Below are 21,894 nucleotides of genomic sequence, written 5' to 3'. Positions count from 1 at the left end.
GAAAAAAATAATGCTAAGTACTTTGTTGTATACTTCCAGAAATTTTTCTATGCATATGTGTATGACCAGTCAAACACATATCAATTTCATTTAAATTTTTAAACAAAAATTGGGTGTTATACATAGTATTTTATAGATTTTTTCAGTATATATATATATATATATATATATATATATATATATTTCCATATTTTTTTTCCCACAGATCACAGACAACTTTCCATGACAACAAATCTACATCCTCATTTTTAGCAAAGGCATAGTTCTCTGTAATTGATTAAAATAATTCCCTGTTGATAATGGGATAACAATTAATATTTATTTTTAAATATTAACATCTCAGTGATGAGATGTTACTTCCATGATTAGGTTATAAAAATTCTAACTTTCAATCCTGCTAGCATGTTCTCTCTTGCCTTCTCACTTGCTTGCTCTAATGAAGCAAGCTGCCATGTTGTGAGATGCTCTTTGGAGAAACCATGTGTCAAAGAAACAAAAGAGGCCTCTGACCAACAGGTCATGATGCTTGATGCTTCAGTCCATTAACCTACAAGGAACTGAATGAGCGAGGAAGCAGATCCATTCTAGTCAAGGCTTGAGATGACTGCAGCCTGTGAGAGACCCAGAGCCAAACAACCCAGCTAAGCCACGCCTGCATTCCTAACCCACAGAAACTGTGAAATAATAAAAGTTTTAAGCCACTGAGTTTGGGGAGATTTGTTATGCAGCCATAAATGACTAATGCAATTTTAAATTGGTTTTCAAATAAATCCTCACCCAAGAAATAAAGAGTCTGATGAAGAAAAATATATATATATTCTCCACTCCATCCACAAAATGTCTATCCATTTCATAGAATTTTGTTCTCCATTTCAAACTATTACAGCTCCCCGTTTCTTCCATGGTAAAGGAATTTTAACTAGACAGGTGGCTACAAAATATAATCAATACATTTTCTGGCCTCTTCAGCTGCTAGCTGGCCATGTGACTTAAATTTTGGTAAATGGGATACATGCATAAGTGTTGTGACAACTTCAAGAAATTATCCATAAAGGATAGCGCATAGGCGCCTTTTGCTCTCATACTCATTCCTTCCTCTGTTTTGCTGCCTAGTACACAGATGCTGCCATCTCCGACCATAAATTTGAGACCATAACAGCAGGAAAAACAAAAAGAGCATGACAGGAAGAGCCTGAAACTATTATATACTGTAGATCAGTACACACCATGTGGAACCCTGAACTCCCTACTTAAGACTTTCCCACAGGAGAGAAATAACTTAGTCTTTTTTTCCCAATCACTATTATTTGGGGTTTTCAGTTATTTACGGCTGAAACTGATCTTAACTGACAAAGAGAAGCACTTAGTGGAAGGCAAAATGCTAAGCAAATACAACTACTGCCTTATACAACCATCGGAACATGGGAAAATAGTCATATCCTGCTCTGTTTCAGAAAACTATAATATAGAAAACTATAATAAAATGAATAGGCACTATAGCTAGTCAGTATTGAGGAAAAATAAAACAGATACACAAACTAGCATGATTGAAAATGAATAAACACAGGAAGTATTTTATGAATTTCAACAGTGGTAGAATTATAATCTGGTGGCCTGTAAGGCCACCAAATTATCTTTATCGACCCAATCATCCAGACAGATCAATATGCTCAAAGTACTTTCCTTTTCCTACTGCTAATACACTGATTTACCCAACTCCAACTAAGTCAGCAACAGCCAAAGACCTAAAATACACATTTCTATAACTCCAGTTTTCTCTTTATCTATTCTTTCTCATCTATGTCTACATTACATTCTGTATCAGTTAGGGTACAGTCTAGGCTCTCTCAAAAAGATCAAACATACATCAGCTAAAATAAGATTAGTATTACATGCATGCTCTCTCATCTTACAGCCCAGAAGAAAGCAGGACAAGCTGGCAGGCCACTCTGCTCCCTAAGGTCATTCAGAGGTCCAGGTTTCTTCCATCTCTTGTTCCACCACCCCTAGGTAGTTATCCTCACCTGCCTGGTTTAAGCTGGGTTAGTGCTACATCCCCATTTCAACCCACATAAGGAGAAAGAAAGTCTCAGACAAGTGGCTTTGTTACAAGAAGACAACCCAGAAGTTGCATGTACCACTTTTACTCACACTTAGTCACATGGTCACGACTTAGCCACACAGGAAAACTGAGACATGTCATCTCTACCTGAGTAATCACATGCCTAGATAAAACTGCCAGGGGTGTGGAGAGGGCTGATAAGGGAAGGAAGATGCAGATCTGATACTAAAGGAAAGAAGAAACTCAATACAACTGGCCGATGAGAACTAACATAACTTCAACACACATATTATAATTTTAAGGTAAGCCACTTTTCATCCTTTTTTGGAAAAGAATAAGATAAATGCTAATTCTCAGATGAAAGTATTAAAAAGAAGACATTTAAAATACTAATTATAAAATTGAGCAGTATGTAACAAATTACAAATGCTCATAGACTTTAACCTTGTAAATCCACTTCTAGGAATTTATTCTACCAATTTAATTTCCCATGTGAAAAATGGTACATGTACAAGATCAATAATTGCAGTGCTGTGTATAAAAGAAAAGATTTAAACCACCGAAATGTCCATCAATATAAGACTGGTTAAATAAATTTTGGGATATTCATTCAATAGAATGCTTTAAATATTTTAAAAAAAAGGAATTAGGAAGCTCATGAGAGGCTAATACGGAACAATCTCAAATCTCAAAAATACATTAAGTGAAAAAGGCAATATACAGAACAGTGTGTTTATTAGGCTAACTGCTAACAATTAAATAACAAAAAAGGGAGAGCAGGAGAGGCCTCTCTCAGTGTAGTGACATTCAACAGGAGCCTTGAATGACAAAAGGGAGCTAGCCATGCAAAATATTGGGGAAATAAAAGTGAAGCCAGTGCAAAGACCATAAGGTAGGAATGAGTTTGGCAAATTCAAGGAACATAGAAAAAGCCAGATAATGCAGGCAGTATAGGCTATGCTAAGGAATTTGAAAAAGAAAAAGCTCAGGTAGGATTTTAAAAAGCATGGGAGTAATTCACTGTGATGACAATTTTTAAAAATCACTTGGGGGAATTCCCTGGCAGGCCAGTGGTTAGGACTCTGCGCTCTCACTTCTGAGGGCCCAGGTTCAATCCCTGGTCGGGGAACTAAAATCCCAAAGTCTGTGTGGCGCAGCCAAAACATAAAAAATAAAATGAAAAATAATAAAATAAAAAGTAAAAATCACTTGGTAACTGTCAGCACAGATATGGGCAATTGTAGGAGGTAAGAGACCAAGTTCAATGCAGTCTACTGCAGTGAACTCAAAAAAAAAATGACTGAACAGAAGTATTAAGCAGATACAGATGGAATTGAGCAAGATTTCAGAAATAAAAAGGACAATATTTGATAATGGATTGGAAGTGTGGTATGTAGAAAAAGATGTGGAGTGAATCCTAGGTGACCACTGGATGGACTGTGATGCCCTTTCCTGAGACAGGGAAGACCAAAGCAAGAGCAAGTAAAAACAGTTCTAAACAGAATGGCATGGACTTTGTACCTAAAGACACAGCATATATTTGCAACTTTTGAATGATAAGATAATTCCCAATAATAAAAATTATTTTAAGGACTGCATTTATTATTGCCTCCTCACACTTACTATTTGTAAGACCTAAGGGAAAAATATTAATAACAACATCACCCAATACTAAAAAATTCGTTTTTATCAGAGTACGTACCAATCAATCAAATTTACTACTAAGATATCAAAAAGTCCTGAATCTCTAAATTTACTTATAAAAATAGCAAAATAGGGACTTCCCTGGTGGCGCAGTGGTTGAGAATCCGTCTCCCAATGCAGGGGACATGGGTTCAAGCTCTGGCCCGGGAAGATACTACATGCCGCAGAGCAACTAAGCCCATGCGCTACAGCTCCCGGGCCTGAGCTCTGCAGCCCACAAGCCACAACTACTGAGCCCACGTGCTGCAACTACTGAAGCCACATGCCTAGAGCCAGTGCTCCGCAACGAGAGGCCCATGCACTGTGGCGGAAGAGTGGTCCCCACTCGCCGCAACTAGAGAGAGCTTGCATGCAGCAACGGAGACCCAACACAGCCAAAAATAAATAAATATATTTATTAAATAAATTAATTAAATAAATTAAAATAGCAAAATAACAGAATAAAAATTAGAATACCTTTAAAGTTAGCATTTAATGAAAGGAGGTGAAACAAAAGTAAAAGCATTCCGTTTATAGGATTGTATTCTGGCTTTTCAATATGTTGATTCCTCAGATCTTTAATAATATCTGCTGGTTTAAAATACATTCCAGGGCTTCCCTGGTGGCGCAGTGGTTGAGAGTCCGCCTGCCGATGCAGGGAACACGGGTTCGTGTCCTGGTCCGGGAAGATCCCACATACTGCGGAACGGCTGGGCCCGTGAGCCATGGCCGCTGAGCCTGCGCGTCCGGAGCCTGTGCTCCACAACGGGAGAGGCCACAACAGTGAGAGGCCCGCGTACCGCAAAAAAAAAAAAAAAAAAAAAATCCATTCCAGTAAGTATTTGTTACTTATCCTGCTGTTGTAATCTGTGCAATAACTATCTGACTAAACACAGTGTTGAGAAAGTTTTTAGAGTCAATTTATGATCAACTCTTCCAGAAGGAGCTGAATCCACGTTTACATTTTTAATTTAAATAGTGACCCTCCTACAGAAATCAAAATAAAATTGTCTTTTTCTTCCATAAATAATCAAACTTAATATGCACTCATATCACACTCAAGCGGGTAAAGCCTAGACAACTAATAGACTAAAATTTCCCCTGTGGTATGAGGCACACAAAATATTGTTTATTATCACGATTGTTAACAGAAAATATTTTCCATAGCATCATGCTATAAATAATATCTCCCTTCCAATGGGCAGTTTGAAAAAAGAACAAACAAAATTATGATTCCCAAAGGATTAACAAATTAAATCTTGGCGTGTTTGATAGGAATACTTTTTGGCCCTCAAAGAAAAATGTGTTCTATAAACTTTCAAGATGTATTTTAGTTACTGAGAAAATGCATGATAAACAACTGCAATCTCAGAATAATGCACAATAATTCTGATTAACAGGAGTTACCAAAAGAAAGTGAAATTGGTGGGAGATAGGAGCATTCATTTTTCTTTATATATTTGTACAATATTTAAAAGTTTGCCGCAGTGAATGTGCATCACTTTGGTAATTTTATTTTAAACGTAAACCTGGAGGGGGGAACACAGCTGCAGCCTCTGAGAAGTTTAATGCTCAAACAACAAAACTGCATCTTCCCTGACAACACGCTATCATGAATTCACAATATGTCAAACAGTTATAAAATGTAAATGTTGACTTCAGTTGGAATAAGTGAGTCACAATATCTATACTAAACCTTGCACAGATTGAAAGTAAACACCATGTGGCCTTCAGAAGACCTTCTAAAATTCCACAATATTTTTAAGTTTTGCATTAGGCAATTGTTTCTTAATCAGAACTACATACACCCACGTGAGGTTTGACATGCTCTCTGTACAGTTATGAGACAACCCTACTTTGAAAGCAAATTACAGAAAGCACAAAACAAGGTGTAACACCACAACTTGATGCGAGGAACTAGCAGATGAACAATTCAACCAAGTGCACAGTTAGGTGTGTATGATTTTCCAGGTTTTGACAACATAAAAAGATATGCCCTGATGAGCTGGGCCCACTGGACAGTTGAGTAAAGAAGCAAGTTGTATAAACGAATTACACCAAAGAACTGAGCACTAGTGAGGTATGACATCTATGGAAGAGCTGTGCAATCATAGCTTTTATCTGATATGGGATAATTCTTGATGCACAGTAATGATGAGAGAACTCAGGCTTTCTTTGAATTCAGCTGCTAAGACTGAACTCAGTGGTTATATTTTAGACCCACATTAACACTCTAGACTATATAGACAGTGCTTGCTAATTTTACTTGCTATATGAAAGAAATATAAATGAAGTAGCTCAGGTTCTCTTGTAAAAATGGCAAAAGGTGAAACTTACAAAATGTAATGTGCATTATGCAAATTAGCATTTCAAACTCCCCAAACTCAAACTATCCCATCTATCTAACAATGTCAGAAACCAGCATGACCACTGGATATGTCCATGGCTTAGTCAGATCTATAAGGATCTCAGCAGAACATTGAAGATATCTGAGTTTGGATCAAAGCCCTCGATACAAGCATGCTCACGAGTTGTATACCTATGTAGCAAGTAACAGAAGCCTCATACAAGTGCATTAAGAATCACAAACATAGTAAAGGAATCTGATAGATATAAAAAGATTCAGGGAGTTTCACTTCTAAAAATGACAGACTAGATAATTCAGACTAATCCTTCCACTGAAAATAACTTAAATAGCAAGAAATAATACTTTAAATATCTGTTTAAAGGCATTGGAAAGCTAAAGAGATAAAGACATATGAGACCAAGATGCAAGAGAAAAAAGAAACCCTATCCTTTCTCTCAAATATCAGCCCATTTCAGAAAAGGCAGCAGAGACACTGAGAAGCTGAATAGATTTTCAACAGATGCATAGGGTTAAAGAGGAAAAACAAGTTGAGAGCCCTTCCCAGGAAAGGGGTTCCCAGGTTAAACTTCTCCATCCCCACAACCCAGCCTGTGGGCTGGAATCCTGAAGGACTATACACTAGCAGGAAGGATGAATCAGAAATAGTTGAAACCTGGCACTAAAGTTTAACACTGAAATGTCTCAACAATAAATGATAAGGTAATTCATGAGTGCTATGGCCCCAATCTAATCTGTAACCAAAAGGAAACATGTCCTTTCATACATAGTAATGATCAAATTATCTATGCAAGTTTACTTTGAAGAGAATGAAATAGTTTCTGTCATCAAAAATAACTAGACAATCAAAAGTAAACAGAAGGCAAAAACAATGCGATCAAAATCCCAGGAAAATAAGACATAATAGAAACAGACCTATAGAAGATCCAGATGATGGAGTTATGAGACACAGATACACAGATTGAGGATTAGAACTACAAAGTAAAAAGAAAAGAAATAAAAATTCTAGAAACGAAATATGTAATAACTGAAAATAAAAACCAGTGGGTGGTTTTAATAGATTTGATTCAGCTGAAGAAAGGGACTAAACGAAAGGTCAGAAGAAAACATTCCAAATGGAGAAACAAATTTTAAAAATTATAAAAATGGGGCTTCCCTGGTGGCGCAGTGGTTGAGAGTCTGCCTGCCGATGCAAGGGACACAGGTTCGTGCCCCAGTCTGGGAAGATCCCACATGCCTCGGAGTGGCTGGGCCCGTGAGCCATGGGCGCTGAGCCTGTGCGTCCGGAGCCTGTGCTCCGCAACGGGAGAGGCCACAACAGTGAGAGGCCCGCGTACCTCAAAAAAAAATTATAAAAATGAACATAGAGAGGATCTGTCACCAAAAGACCCACTCTAAATAAAATTCTAAATGGAATTCTATCAGGTATATGCAGATTCACTCTAAAGGAAATTTTACAGTATGTTCCTAAGGCATACATGGAATCTCAGGGATGTAGAAAGGAATAAAGAACATACAAAGAAATGCAAAACAAAGAAGAATAAATATAAGGGTAAATCTAAATGAACAATTACTGTATAAAATAATAATAGTGATGTCTTGTGTGGCTCGATTAAACATAGAATTAAAATACATGATAGTAAAAGAAAAGTGGAGAATGAGGTTAATGGAGTTAGAGTTTCTTAGATCCTTGTACTTGCTAGGAAGAGCTAAAAGTGCTAATTTATACTAGATTTAATAAATCAAGGATGCATGTTCTAATCCCTACATTTAATCCCTACATTAAAAAGAATTTAAAAATAAGGTACAATTAGCAAGATAATAAATATGAAAAATGGAAAAATGAAAACTAATAAATCCAAAGGACAGAAGAAAAAATTACAACAGAGGTGGAACCAATAGAAAGCAAATAGTTAAGATGGTAGATTTATACAAACTAAATCAATATTTACATTAAATGTAATAGGGTAGATCCTCCAAATGAAAAACAAGGATAATTATATTTTTCAAATGTTAAATGTTACTCTATAAAATAGCATAAAAATATCAACTCCAAGGCATAAATCTTATAAACAATGTATTAAATATAAGACGTCTGGATAAAAAACTATAAAAAATTATTGGAGGGATTTGCTATGTTCATAATTGGAAAACTCAATATGTAAATATTTGTATTCTCTCCAAGTTGACCTACAGAAACAATGTAATCCAATCAAGATCGCAGCAGGCTTTTAAACAATTTCATATTGATTCTAAAACGTAAACAGAAATGCAAAGAGTAAAAAACAAACAAGACAAGCTTGAAAAACAAAGTAAAAGGACTTACTCTACCATATTACAACTTATCAGAAAGCAACAGTAATCAAGACAGTGTGATATGCGCACTGGGATAGATGTATTAACTAGATGACTGAACGAAGAATCCAGTAACAGATGCCCGCACATATGAACATCTGATTTATGACCAAGACAGAACTGTAAAGTAGTGGAGAAAGCGTAGTAAATGAAACTGAATCAATTGGATATCCATATAAAATGTATGACCTCTACTTCACACCAGAAACAAATATCAATTCCAAGTACATACTAGATCTTAATGTGAAAGGTAAAACACTATCCTTCTAGCAGATTATATAAGGGAATATTTTGATGATCTTAAGATAGGGAACAATTTCTCAAATAGGTCAAAAAAGCACTAACCACAAAAGAAAAGATGGAAAATGAACTAAATTAAATTTTAACAAAAGGTTCCATTAAGAGAGTTTTAAAAATAAGAAGCAGCAGCTGTAGAATAGGAGACAATATTTGCAATACGGATAACTGACAAAGTGCTTGTATACTAAATATATAAAAACCTCCCACAAATCAATAACAAAAAGACAATCAAGCCAGTAAAAAAAGTGGGCAAAAGAAGCAAACTGGCATTTCAAAAAAGAAACTAGCCAATAGCCGACAAACATACGAAAAGATGCTCATCATCATTAGTAATCATGAAAATGCCAATAAAACCATGCTGAGATACTGTAAGCACCGAACATAATGGCTACTAATGAAAGACTAATAATACCAAGTCTTTGAAAAGCAACACAATTTCTCATATGCTGCTAAAGAGTGTAAATTAGTGAAGCCACCTTGGACACCTGTTTATCAGTATCTACTAAATTGGAAGGCACCTAACAATTGCACTCCATGTTACATACCAACAGAAATGCAAACACGTGCACTAAGACAATAAGATTGGTAGCAGTAGATTATGTGTAACAGCCCACAATTTGAAATAATTCAAATACCTATCATAAAATGTTAAAATATATTGCAGTATATCCATACGATGCAATACTAAGGAGCAATAAAAAATGAACAAACTGCAAGTACATGACACATCACCCAGAAATATCACAATCGTGATCAGCAAAAGAAGTCAGACACAAAAAAAATGCCCTACATGGTTCCATTTATATAAAAAGTTCAAAACAGGCAAAATTAATCTATAGGTTTAAAAGTCAATATAGTGGTCAGAAAAGGAGAAATTAGTGATTGGGAGGGGGAATAAGGAGGCTTCTTGTGCACTGGCAATGTTCTATTTCTAGATCTGGGTGGTGGTTTCATGGGTGTGCTCACCTTGTAATAATTCATCAGGCTATATAATAATACATGTACTTTTCTATAAGTACATTGTATCTCCAAACTTTTTAAATTAAAAATAAGAGAAAATAAGTTGATCTCTTTAAAAATAGAACATATCCATATCTTAGCATATGTGGCCAATAAATTCAAACTCCAAAATAAATTCAGCACATCTATGTAAGAAACTGTAAACACAGTAACATCTGGAGAAAAATTACAACTGGAGAAAAATTATCTGCTTTTATTAGGAAACTCTCAATTTTAATAAAACAAGTTAAGAAAATTCTGCTACTATCCCTTGCCTTACAAAAACAACGTTTTTGTGGTAAATGAATGAATACACAATTACTCCTGAAGTGGATAAGTTTGCAACAGTTTAGTGACAATTTCTGATGATATTTTTCTCCTAAAAAAAGGAAAAAAACAACCTGATGATGCAAAGAAATGGACAATGTATGTACTTCATTTTTATTTTAATTCCATCAGGAATAGTGATTTGATAAAAAGCAATCACTTAATAATGAGTGTCGGGCTTCCCTGGTGGCACAGTGGTTGAGAGTCCGCCTGCCGATGCAGGCGACACAGGTTTGTGCCCTGGTCCGGGAAGATCCCACATGCCGCGGAGTGGCTGCGCCCATGAGCCATGGCCGCTGAGCCTGAGCATCCGGAGCCTGTTGCTCCGCAACGGGAGAGGCCACAACAGTGAGAGGCCCACGTACCGCAAAAAATAAATAAATAAATAAATAATGAGTGTCAACAATTTGAGTTTGAGATAATAAAACTTGAGAATTAGGGGGTTTTTTCAATCAACACCACGTCAAACAAAAAACAGAGAGCAAGGAGCTCTTTGCAGCAATGCTGATTACACACTTCTGTGAGATGACCTGAAAATACTTAATGGGGAGTGTTACAGAGTCACTACCAAAAAATTCTGTATTTCTCAAATATCATTTAATAAAAACCACAATATCACTGAGTCAATAAAATTTTAAATCTCTTTCAAATATTCATAACTCTAAAAATTAATTCTATCTCTAATATACTACCACTATAAATATTTCAAACTTAAATACCTAAAATTCATGAATATTTTATAAAAGGTGCAAGAACATATTTTTAGACAAAATGGCATATACTACCCAAAAAGTTAAAATCTAGTAAACTTCACTGTGACTACAACCAGCTCAATCACTCTACCACCTGTGTATGAAATAAAACTTTCTATAAATAAAGAGTTCTCACCACTTCTTGTTTTTGGGTTTCATTAAGTTTTTCAGTCAGTTCTTCCAAAGCCCTTTTTGTTTCAGCATCGGACCTAGGCACATAACAAAAAACAGAGTATTTTTTTAAGTTGGCTATTTGAGAAAATATACATAATTCGTGAAATTTACAACATCATAATATGTTATTACATAATACTCTGCTGCAGTGGTTCTTAGACGTTAGCAAACCTATGAAACACCTGGAGGACTTGTTACAAACACAGTATCTATCAGTAGATACACAATGGAGCCCAAGAACGTACATCCCTACAAATTCCTAGGTGATGCTGATACTGACAATCTGGGGACTACACTTAGAGAAACAATGCTATACTAGATCACCTTCAATAAACAAACACACTGAAATAGCTCCCATTTTAAATTAAGAAGAATGAAAGAGGTAAGGAGGACAAAACTCTTGATCTCACATCCTCTCCAGGAATTCATAATCAAATTACATCTGAGTGTGCTATACAAACTCTGTCCTCACTCATTTATCTCCCATTACCTTTTTCCCATCAAATTAATAACACACATGATAAATAACCAAATCGTACAGGAAAACGTATAAAGAAAAGCAAAGCCCTTTCTCTCTCACACCTATCTGGTTCCAACCCCCCCTGGCAACCATGCTCAACTAATACGTTCTCAATTCTTTTGCGGGCTATCTCCATCATTTTCAACTCGAGATATTTTCAACTCTGTTTTGAAATATTTAACTCACACTCTTCTTCAATTTCAGATAAATTTATTACTATTTTCAGTTCTTCTATTGGTTACCTGTGTAACTTAATACATTTATACCCATTATGAATTACTCCATCATAGAGAATTAATGCTTTTTGCTTACATTCTATCATGCTCACATTTTTGTCAGATTCCTAGTTGGATCACTAACTTTCCTGTGCTTTTTTTTTTTCTAGAGTTTTCCGTTACCTTTTGGCCTTACACGGGCCTTATTATCACATCATTGATGTTTTTCTCCCACTTATTACTCAATCATCTACTAAGAATCTACTCCATTCTTCTTGACTACATCCTTCTCAAAGGACACTTACTTCCTGCTCGAATTCAGTGATTACTTTCTGGGCCTGCTATATGGCTATCATGCTGGAAATTACTTTCACTGAAGTCTCGGGTTAGTTTTACTATTTCTTATAACCTATATCTTCCTTTTTCTTGGTTGCCATTTTATTTTACTCATATGCCCTTAGTAATTTCCTCAGAAAGAAGTTACCTTAAACGGTCAACTTTCTAAGTCTTTAGATCTCTGAGAAAGTCTTTACTTGTACTTCTTTCTTGGCTTTTGTGATTCCATGTGCTGCTGGATTTCCCATACCTCACTAGCTCTTTCTTCTCAAGCCAGCTCCTCTTTTTATATGACTTCTAAATATTGGAACTCCTGGGCATTCAGCTCTGTCCTTGATGTTCTCCCTACAGTTTCTCTCTAGATATCATCCATTTCCATAGCTCCAAATACCACTTCTATATGCTTACCACACTTAAATTTATCTCTCTAATGGAGACTTCTCCTTTGAGTTCCAGAGTAAATATCTGGCTGCATATTTTACATTCCCACTTGGATGTCTCACTGGCATCTGAAACCTAACATATCCAAGGCCAAACTCTTAATTTCTATGCCTCACCTACCCCCACCAGTCTTCCATATTTCAGGAAGTGGATTTACCATCTATTCAGTTACTCAAGTCAGAAATCTGAGAGTCATCCTTGGTTTATTCTCTCTTACCCCTCATAACCAATCCATTGCCAAATCCTAGCTCTCTGTTCTCAGAAAAAAACTTGAAACATCCCTGTTCATCTCTCCCTTACCATAATCCTGGTCAAGCCATCATCTCTCATGCTAATGCAACAGTCTTCTAGTTCACCCTCCTCTAATCAATTTTTCATATGGCATCCAAAATAGGTGAGTTCTCAGTTAACTTTATATAATCCTTTCTAAAAGTTTGCTTTCTAAAAGTTTACTTACAATAATAAGTACACTTATTATTATAAATAATAAGTGTACTCTTATTATTTATGTACCTTTTGCAATAAATGTCATGAAAAATATTAAAAATTAGTAAGTAAATGAGAGTATCAACCTTTCTGAATCATGTAGGAAGTTAAACCTAACAGCTTCCTACCCAGAATTTTTATAAACATGAATTAAGAATTGTGGTCTAAGTAAAGCAGAACTGGATCCTAAATCTTCCTCATCCACAAAGTTAAGCCACCAAGATTCAGAAGAAAACTGACTCTTATTTTGGCTCTAATAAAATTTCTCTGTCTTACATATGCCCCTAGGTCACACAAACTATTACCAGATGGTACCAGCCCATGGATCAGAAGATTCCCAGTCCACCACTGCATGTCCAAATGACCATTTAAACTAGTCAACAAAACCATCCCTGCAACTTCCCCTGTATCTTCCTACAGGACAACTACTTTCTGAAACTCATGTTCCTAATGCTTAATTTATACCCTTCCTTCAAATGTGGAAAAGCTACATAATAAAGCCATTCCAAGAACATACTGTATTAGAATATTAATGCCATTCTGTTGAGTTTATCAACTTGTCAGAAATAAATACCTAAGTATTAAATTAACTAACCCTTGCCATTTAAAAGATTAATAACACAGCTCAATAATATAGTTTAAAATTCAGGAATTTAAATGCCTTATTCATATCAGCTACATGTGAAAATGATCTTGAACCACAGTGTACTATAAGTGGTAAAGAGCAGACACTCTGGGGCCTTACTGCCTAGATTTGAATTCTGACTCCACCACATCCCTCCTTTGATCTCCAACAAGCTGAGTTACTTCATCTCTCTGTGCCCTGTTTCCACAACAAAAAAAAAATGGGAAAAATAATAATTACCACTTCATTAGAACTGTCGTGAGAATTAAACCTAATTCTACCTGACATGAAATAAGTGTTCAATAATATTTACTGGTGGTAGTAGTAATAATGGTAACAGCAAGGTCTTTTATTCTTATTACTAAATTTCCTGCCTTCCTCATACAGAAGCAGATAAGTTATGCAGACTACAGTTGATATTCAGATTTAACATTTACAGCTTTGACTCTTTTTGCTATAGCAACACAAAACTGTCATGTGGAATGATTTCATTAGCTCGAGTACGAGTTAGCAAGTGAACCTAGCAAGTGAACGAATTTCAATTCACCTTTTTTGTTCTCTAATCATTGCTGTATATAGATTATGACTTTTGAGATGGTATAAATGTTTATTCCTTGAAAAATATGGTCTCTAAATGAAAGTCACCTGTCACCACTGATGATGAAAATGAAGACAGTGAAGAAATCTTAAATAAAGTGATACCTCTTAGGGAATACCCAGAATTGACAAAATTGCAAAAACTGGGCAGACATAAACAACTAGCTTTTGAAGATTTCAACTGAAAGATAAAATGTCAGATTCTACAATGGCTCATGTCCACTGACAAATTCCACATTATGCTTCTATTTGCTCCAATGTCGATCAATGGGTCTCTCTCCCCGATGTATTTGCAAATCTACCTCTTTACTAAGGTCTTGCAACATATCTCTCCATAATGTCAGCATGAAATAAAATGTTCTTAAAAATACGAAATTAATTTGTCTAACACTGAGTCATGATACATTGTAAATTCAAAGGGTTTTGAACTGTTCTATGAATATACTTTAAAATACTAGTATAAAAACATAGCACTTTTTTTTGGAAATTCATGTAAACATGTCAATTATAGAACCTATTTTATTCTTCTAATAATTCACCCCTCAACAAAAATCATATTCAGCTTTTACCGGCTTCTTCTGGCAAGTTCCCGGTTGAAATCATCTCCAAGGCGAACTTGTTCACTGCTGAGGTCTCGGAGGGACTGATGAAAAGCATGAAACTAATAAAAGCAAAACAAAGTTATCCATTTAGGATTCTGTTGAATTCTTCCATAAAGATTCACTGAGGGTAAGAATAAGAACTTGCTCTTTGCAATAATACCCATATTTTATAATGTTATCAGGACCTAATAAAATTTTTTCTCTCGAAGAGAAGTTTTTAAAACTATATATAACACTGACCATTACATCCTCTATAGTGCACTATTTCACTCTTTATAGATACTCTTGAAAAGAGGTCTGGAAACTTTTTCTGTAAACAGTACAACAGCATATATTTCAGGCTTTCAGGTTCTATGGCCTGTGTCATAATTACTCAACTCTGCCATTATAGCACAAAAGTAGCCATAATCAAATGAGCATGGCTGTGTTATGGAACTTTATTGAACTAGACCACATGCCTCAGCATGCCAACCCATGCTGCCAAGAAACCCTTGCCCACATGCATGAGGAACCATGAACAAGAATGTATGGAGCAGGGCTTCCCTGGTGGCGCAGTGGTTGAGAGTCCGCCTGCTGATGCAGGGGACACGGGTTCGTGCCCCGGTCTGGGAAGATCCCACATGCTGCAGAGCGGCTGGGCCCGTGAGCCATGGCCGCTGAGCCTGCACGTCCGGAGCCTGTGCTCCGCAACGGGAGAGGCCACAACAGTAAGAGGCCCGCGTACCGCAAAAAAAAAAAAAAAAAAGAAAAAAAAAAGAATGTATGGAGCAGCACTGTTCATGATGAGAACACTAAAAACAAACCAAAGTCCATTAAGAATGAAATGGAGATAAACTGCAATATATTCCTCCAGCGGAGTATCACACAGCAGTGAAAATGAAATGATCAAACCTACTTACACTCCGAAAACAAAACATTAAATGGAAAAGGAAAGTTACAAAAAAAGTTACACTGCATTATTCCATCTATATAAAGTTTAACACAGGCAATACTAAGCAAGATATAAGCAGTAAAAATATTTTTAAAAATCAAGAGAATGATTAACATAGAAGTCAAAATAGTTGATAGCCCTTGGGGAAAGGAGGAGTGTAAAAGAGGTTTGGGGTGTATTATAAACCTCTATTTCTTGGTCTGGGTGGTAGTTACATGGATTTTTCATATTGTTGTACTTTTAATGGTAAATATGTATGCTATACATGTATGTGTAGGCTATAATTTATAATAAAAAACTAAGTTATACAGACTTGCAGAAATAAAAAATTGATTCATTTCAACAAATTCACATTGTGCAACTAACCAGTGCCAGCAACTGTGCTGGGAAACAAGTGTCATGGGAGACAGATATGTAAACAAAACCACAAATGCTGCACTGGGGCATTAAGAAAGTAAACAGTCATATGGAGCTAAAGGTCATCATAAGAAATGGACTAAAACAAGGAAGAACGATTAAAAAGAAAGGAGTGGAGGTAATACAGCAGATGAACAACAGACCATTCACTTAGGTTTTGCTGTGATGATTTTCCAGTTTTGCAAAGCAGAGTCCTAGGACTCATCTTTGACACCACCTTTTCACTCATTCCCGCCCTCCCCAAATGGTCATCTGATCTTCAAGACCTTTCATTTTATCCACCAAATAGTTTTTAAATCTACCACTTTCTCTCCAACTCCATTTATCCTAATCCAAGTGGCCATCAGCTCACACCCAGAACACAGCAATATCCTTCTAATTGGTTTACCCACACTGACTCTATTTTCTACACTAGAGCCAGAGTGATCTTTTCGAAGTAACTGTCACCCTCTTACGTGGCTGTGCATGGTCTCAGGGTTTCACACTTCTTTAGCCACATGGCCTTCTTTAAATTACTCATAGGTGCTATCTTCCTTCCTGCCAAGGTATTTGTTCTACCTCAAATGACTCTTACTCAACTTTCGGATCTCAGCTCAATCAGCCTTTCTTTGGGAAGCCTTCCCTAACTGCGGCAGGCCCCTCTATAAACACTCCTATAGCCCTATGCTTCCTTCCGTTAGAGCAAGCATCTCGGCTCACAATTATGGGTGTATTTACATACTTTTTGATTAGTATCTAGCTCCCCCTCTAAACTGTAAGCTCTGTGAAAAGGCAAGGTTTTTGCTCATCACTGTTTCCAAGCCCAAGCACTGTCCCAGGACAAAGGCACTAAATAAATAAAATGAAAGAGTAAGTAATATTAGGATATTGTTCTCTGCTCTAGGTTTTATCACATAATCCACACTAGCAAGTTGCACCTACCAAAAAATAACACTGTCAAGGAAAAGTTTCTACAAGGCGTCTTCTAATGCACTTGGTTCTGTTATCTCTTTATCTTATGTTATAATAAGGGAAAGCTACAGATGAGTATCCTAACAAACTCTGAGTCCTCAATCTTAAAACTACCAAAACAAAGATGTCTAAGTCAGCAACATCTCCTAGTCCTTATCTAATTAATTTAGCTACCCAACACAATAACAAAAAAAAATTTTTTCAGCTCTTGCATAGAAGTTTAAAGAGGCAGAAAAAGAAATATAGCTATAGAACTAATACCTTCAAAATCTTTAGTGAATACATAGAAAAAGCCTAGAATTCCTGCTTAATACAAAGTGGCTCCATCAGTGATTCAGCAAATCAGAAAAACACTAATGGAAAAATCAATAGGTTAACCACACAAAGACTAACTTATTCATACTAAACTAAACTTAGAAAAATAGAAACTAGCTGACTTAGCAGAGCTTGGAAAAGAGCAAGCCATCTGAGCAAGGAAACAAAACATGTCCAGCTAAACTCACTTTTAAATGTTCTACAAAATATAATCCTCCATAACAAAATTCAAAATAAATGTATGATGATCAACACATTGAAAATAAAATACTTTACTTGGTTTAAAAAAAAAATCATTACAAAATTAGTGATGATCAAACTCTTAGTTAAAATACAGCCATAAAATTCAAGTGTTAGTGATTTAAATAGAAATGCAAGGAACCAGACTACAGAATGGGTACAAAATACCTGGCCCATGTCATCAGTCTCCCGAACAAATCGGACACCAGTTCTGGACCTATTTCGTTTAATACCCTGTTGATCCCCATAGTCCTTCAGAGGTGAGGTAGGTGGAAAACGGTGGCTCTCTTTACAGAAGAAAGAAAAGGGAAAGGATTAAAAACACCACATGAGAAGAAACGATCTAAAATTTTACTCAGGAAATACACAGCAGACATGGATATATACATGTGCCCTCAACCTGGATTATTTCCCACAGACAATCACAAACAAATATCTTGCTGTGGCCATAAAATTCCACAGAATTGGCACTTATCTTGCTCTTAAAGCAGATAAAATGAACAATTGAAATAACCTGGAACTAGAACACATCAAAAATTCTAATTGGCTGTACTTTTCAAAGAAGCAATATAGTATTTTCTCTTACATAAAAATAGTAAGTTGTTAAAAAAAATAATAACTTTTATGACTCCCTAAAATAATACTAACAAAACAGAATTTTTCAAATAACAAATTATCTAAAATCTGAATGGTGTTTAAAAATCAGTATAGGGCTTCCCTGGTGGCGCAGTGGTTCAGAGTCTGCCTGCCGATGCAGGGGACACGGGTTCACGCCCCGGTCCGGGAGGATCCCACATGCCACGGAGCGGCTGGGCCCGTGAGCCATGGCCACTGAGCCTGCACGTACGGAGTCTGTGCTCCGCAACGGGGGAGGCCACAACAGTGAGAGGCCCGCGTACCGCAAAAAAAAGTAAATAAATAAATAAAAAGTCAGTATAAACTAAACTACATAAAGAAATATAGCTGATTGTGATTTTTAATCATTATTATCACGACCAATAATGATATTAACAACACAAGCTACTAATGTTCACTCTGTCTAAATCGCCTCTCTTCACTGCAGACTTTTCTAAGTCTCTTCTATTCAAACATGAACCTCAGTGCTGTAGGAAAGTATAATTATATGCAAACTAAGTGTTATCACCTTTTATGTAGCCATTGAAATCGAGCTGCACACCAAGGATAAAATTCCCCTGTTATTAACAAGTGTCACAGGATATTTCATAATGAGACTTTTGAAAAATTATGAACCTAGGACAAGATTTCTAATCCAGAAAGTACACCACACAGTAAATCCTATTTGTGTGTGTGTTTTGACTGGAGGCAGACAATTAAATAAGGTTCTGTCAGGTGAAGCTCTACATGGTCTACAGAGCCTGAGAAGAAAAAAGTAACAGACTCAGAATATCAAAGTCCCATTGAACATGCTTCAAAGTATATTTCTAACACCTTATTTGTATGATTTTATGTATGGGTTATATTTGTCTAAATACTACATGTATCCAATATGTACTTCAGGAATATTTTTAAGACAAAGAAGAGGTTTTCAGAACATCTGAAGAGTTTACCTGTCACAGTGCCACCATCGAGGTCACTTGTACTCAGACTTGTAACAGAAATACTTCTCCCTCCTGAGTTTCTCAATAACCGTTGACTCCGCAGTTGGCCTATTGAATGCTCCAAGCTTTCTTTTAACTAAATTAAAGGATACAATGAAGTTTAAAAAACTTCCAGATACAAATAAGCCTAGAGATTTTAAAGCTATTCATGAACTATCTGGGTTCCCAAAGAGAATTTATATCAGAGAAAATTTTGAACTAAGTTATATTAATAGAAATATAAAAATAGTAAACATAAATATTTTAAGACCCAATTCTAACATCTGGTTTTAAATAGCATCTGTCACTACCTATTCCATCTTTCTATTACCATCAGATTGATGTGCCCATGCTTAGAAACATAACAAGGCCAACACATCTGAAAAAGAGAAAGCCTTCCTTCTAAACATTCCTTCAGAAACCTCAGATCTATAATAAACAGGAAAATGAACAGCTGTCACAGTGACTTCTGCTTTGAAAAAAAAGTGCACTGCCCAATTCTGTAGCAGAGTACCTTTCATTCATTCAAAGATTTCAAATCCCGGAAAACCATGTGGTCAGATGTTGGACTGTTAGTACAAACTAGGATCACAGTTGTCCAAATGCTCTCTTCAGGTTATTAGGAAGTTAGCCAGCAGGGAATATAAGACAACATCTTTTAAGACCTAAAGGGCTACAATAAATAAAATCACGCTTAATACTGAGAATATAATCCAGAGCTGTACAGAACTATTGACCTGAAAAGGGGATTCAACAAAAACCCAAAGGAACAAAGAGTAAAACTTAGGAAAATCCACATACCCTGAATTGCTGAGAAACTTCTGGTCTAGACATTTTAGCCAAGGATGAATAAAAAATAATATTAATAAAAATAATGTATGGATCCAGAAAACAAGTCATCTGTAACTCTTTAAAGAGAATGTCAAAACAAAACAATTGATTGAAAAGAGAGGGCTTCCTAAATTCAGCCAGAATTAAAAGGTAGAACACCACTGATGGAGGAAATAAGTTGGTTTCCTTGGGGAACTGTGCAGAAAGAAAGTAGCTTCAACTGAAGGAAGAGCACAGCTGAAACAGAATATGAGTCACAAACGAGTAAATCCTTTTTCACTTTGGTTGTTTGGACTTAGCTGTTCTGGAGAACCAAGGTTAAAATAGGCTGGATTAAAAGAAGTAGAGTTAGGATTTCAACAATTTATCTCTATTACCACTCTCATTTCTGGAAAAAAAAAAGAAAGAAAGAAAAAGCTAATATTTCCATACCCTCTGTTCCCTGCTTCTCTAAACTGGCATTTGTGCAATACCATCCTGCCTGAGTGTTCACCAGCTGTAGGACCTAGACTATCAATCCAGGAAACATACAGATGAGGCCTGGGAGAACTAAGGTCTACCTGGAGAGTAATTTATACACAAGTAAAATAAAAAACTATGTTTAACATGTAAGTAGTCAAGAGGTCTTACACAGTGAACACAAAATAGCATATCAGTAATCTATGACAGTCAGAATAAAATTGTACAATGTTAAAATTAAAAAGCTCAAATCCAAACTGTAACATTAAAAAAGGACTAGAAAGGTAAAATGACTTTAGATCACATAAGTTAGTGACAGAATCAGCTCTACTAACTTTTCCTGTGTTTATTATTTGCATCTTTCAAGCTAAGCCTGATGTCAGTATCCTTTTTCATAGTTTTTTTTTTTTTAATTGAAGTAAAGTTGATTATCCTTTTGGAAGTAAAGTCAGCTGACATTTCTAATCATTGCTTCTTTTTGAAGGTAATTTGCCCCTTACAGCTCTGGCTCTTTTTAAGATTTTCTCTTTGACTTTGAGTGTCAATGGTTTTACAATGATACGACTATGTACAGCTTTACTTGTAGTTATCCCATTTCTGACCCACAGAGATCATGGAATCTGTAGCTTAATCTCTTTCATGTGTTGTAAATTTTCAGCCACATCTCTTCATTCTTTCTGCGTCATTCTTTCTTTCCTCTCCTGGAAATCCAGTTGGATTTAAGTTTTATCTTTTCTACCAAATCCCATGGGTCATTTATGCTCTTTTCTGTATTGTTCATCCATGCCTCCATTCTTCTTTTTGGATATATTATGCTGATCTATCTCTCAATCTATTAATTCTCTCTTTAACTGTGTACAAGCTGTTACTTAATCCATCTGTTGATGGTTTTTTCTAATTTATTTGTTTGTTTATCTTAGTTATATTTTTCAGTTTCTGTAATTTTCATTTTTTGTCTTTTTTGTTTGGTTTTTTATAGAGTTTTCAATTGTCAAAATTCTCAATCTTTTAATTTCTTTTTTCTTTTTTTTTTTTTTGCTGTACGCGGGCCTCTCACTGTTGTGGCCTCTCCCATTGCGGAGCACAGGCTCCAGACGTGCAGGCTCAGCGGCCATGGCTCACGGGCCCAGCCACTCCACGGCATGTGGGATCTTCCCGGACCGGGGCACGAACCCGTATCCCCTGCATCGGCAGGCAGACTCTCAACCACTGCGCCACCAGGGAAGCCCTCAATCTTTTAATTTCTTGAACAGGTTAATCATAGTTATTTTATAATCTCCTACTTGTTTCTCTTGTCTGTTTTTTCCCTTGGT

General features: G+C 36.1%; 1 protein-coding gene across 8 annotated transcripts in view; it reads right to left on the bottom strand.

Moving 5' to 3' along the window:
- Positions 1–21,894, bottom strand: part of CEP128 (centrosomal protein 128) — a 417,494-nt gene that overhangs the window by 372,861 nt on the left and 22,739 nt on the right. For 5 of the 8 annotated variants that reach the window (XM_079912854.1, XM_079912856.1, XM_079912858.1 and 2 more), the window contains exons 4-8: positions 19,262–19,388; positions 17,862–17,980; positions 14,807–14,898; positions 13,761–13,838; positions 10,980–11,052 (exon numbers count right to left, since the gene is read on the bottom strand). In XM_079912854.1, coding sequence (XP_079768980.1) covers positions 10,980–11,052; positions 13,761–13,838; positions 14,807–14,898; positions 17,862–17,980; positions 19,262–19,388 — 489 coding nt within the window. The remainder of the gene's footprint in view (positions 1–10,979; positions 11,053–13,760; positions 13,839–14,806; positions 14,899–17,861; positions 17,981–19,261; positions 19,389–21,894) is intronic. The other 3 variants (XM_079912855.1, XM_079912857.1, XM_079912859.1) reach the window with 1 other exon arrangement.

This window comes from Stenella coeruleoalba (assembly GCF_951394435.1).
Source record: "Stenella coeruleoalba genome assembly, chromosome: 2".
In the NCBI taxonomy this organism is placed as follows: domain Eukaryota; kingdom Metazoa; phylum Chordata; class Mammalia; order Artiodactyla; family Delphinidae; genus Stenella; species Stenella coeruleoalba.
This window is presented reverse-complemented; position numbering and strand designations above follow the sequence as displayed.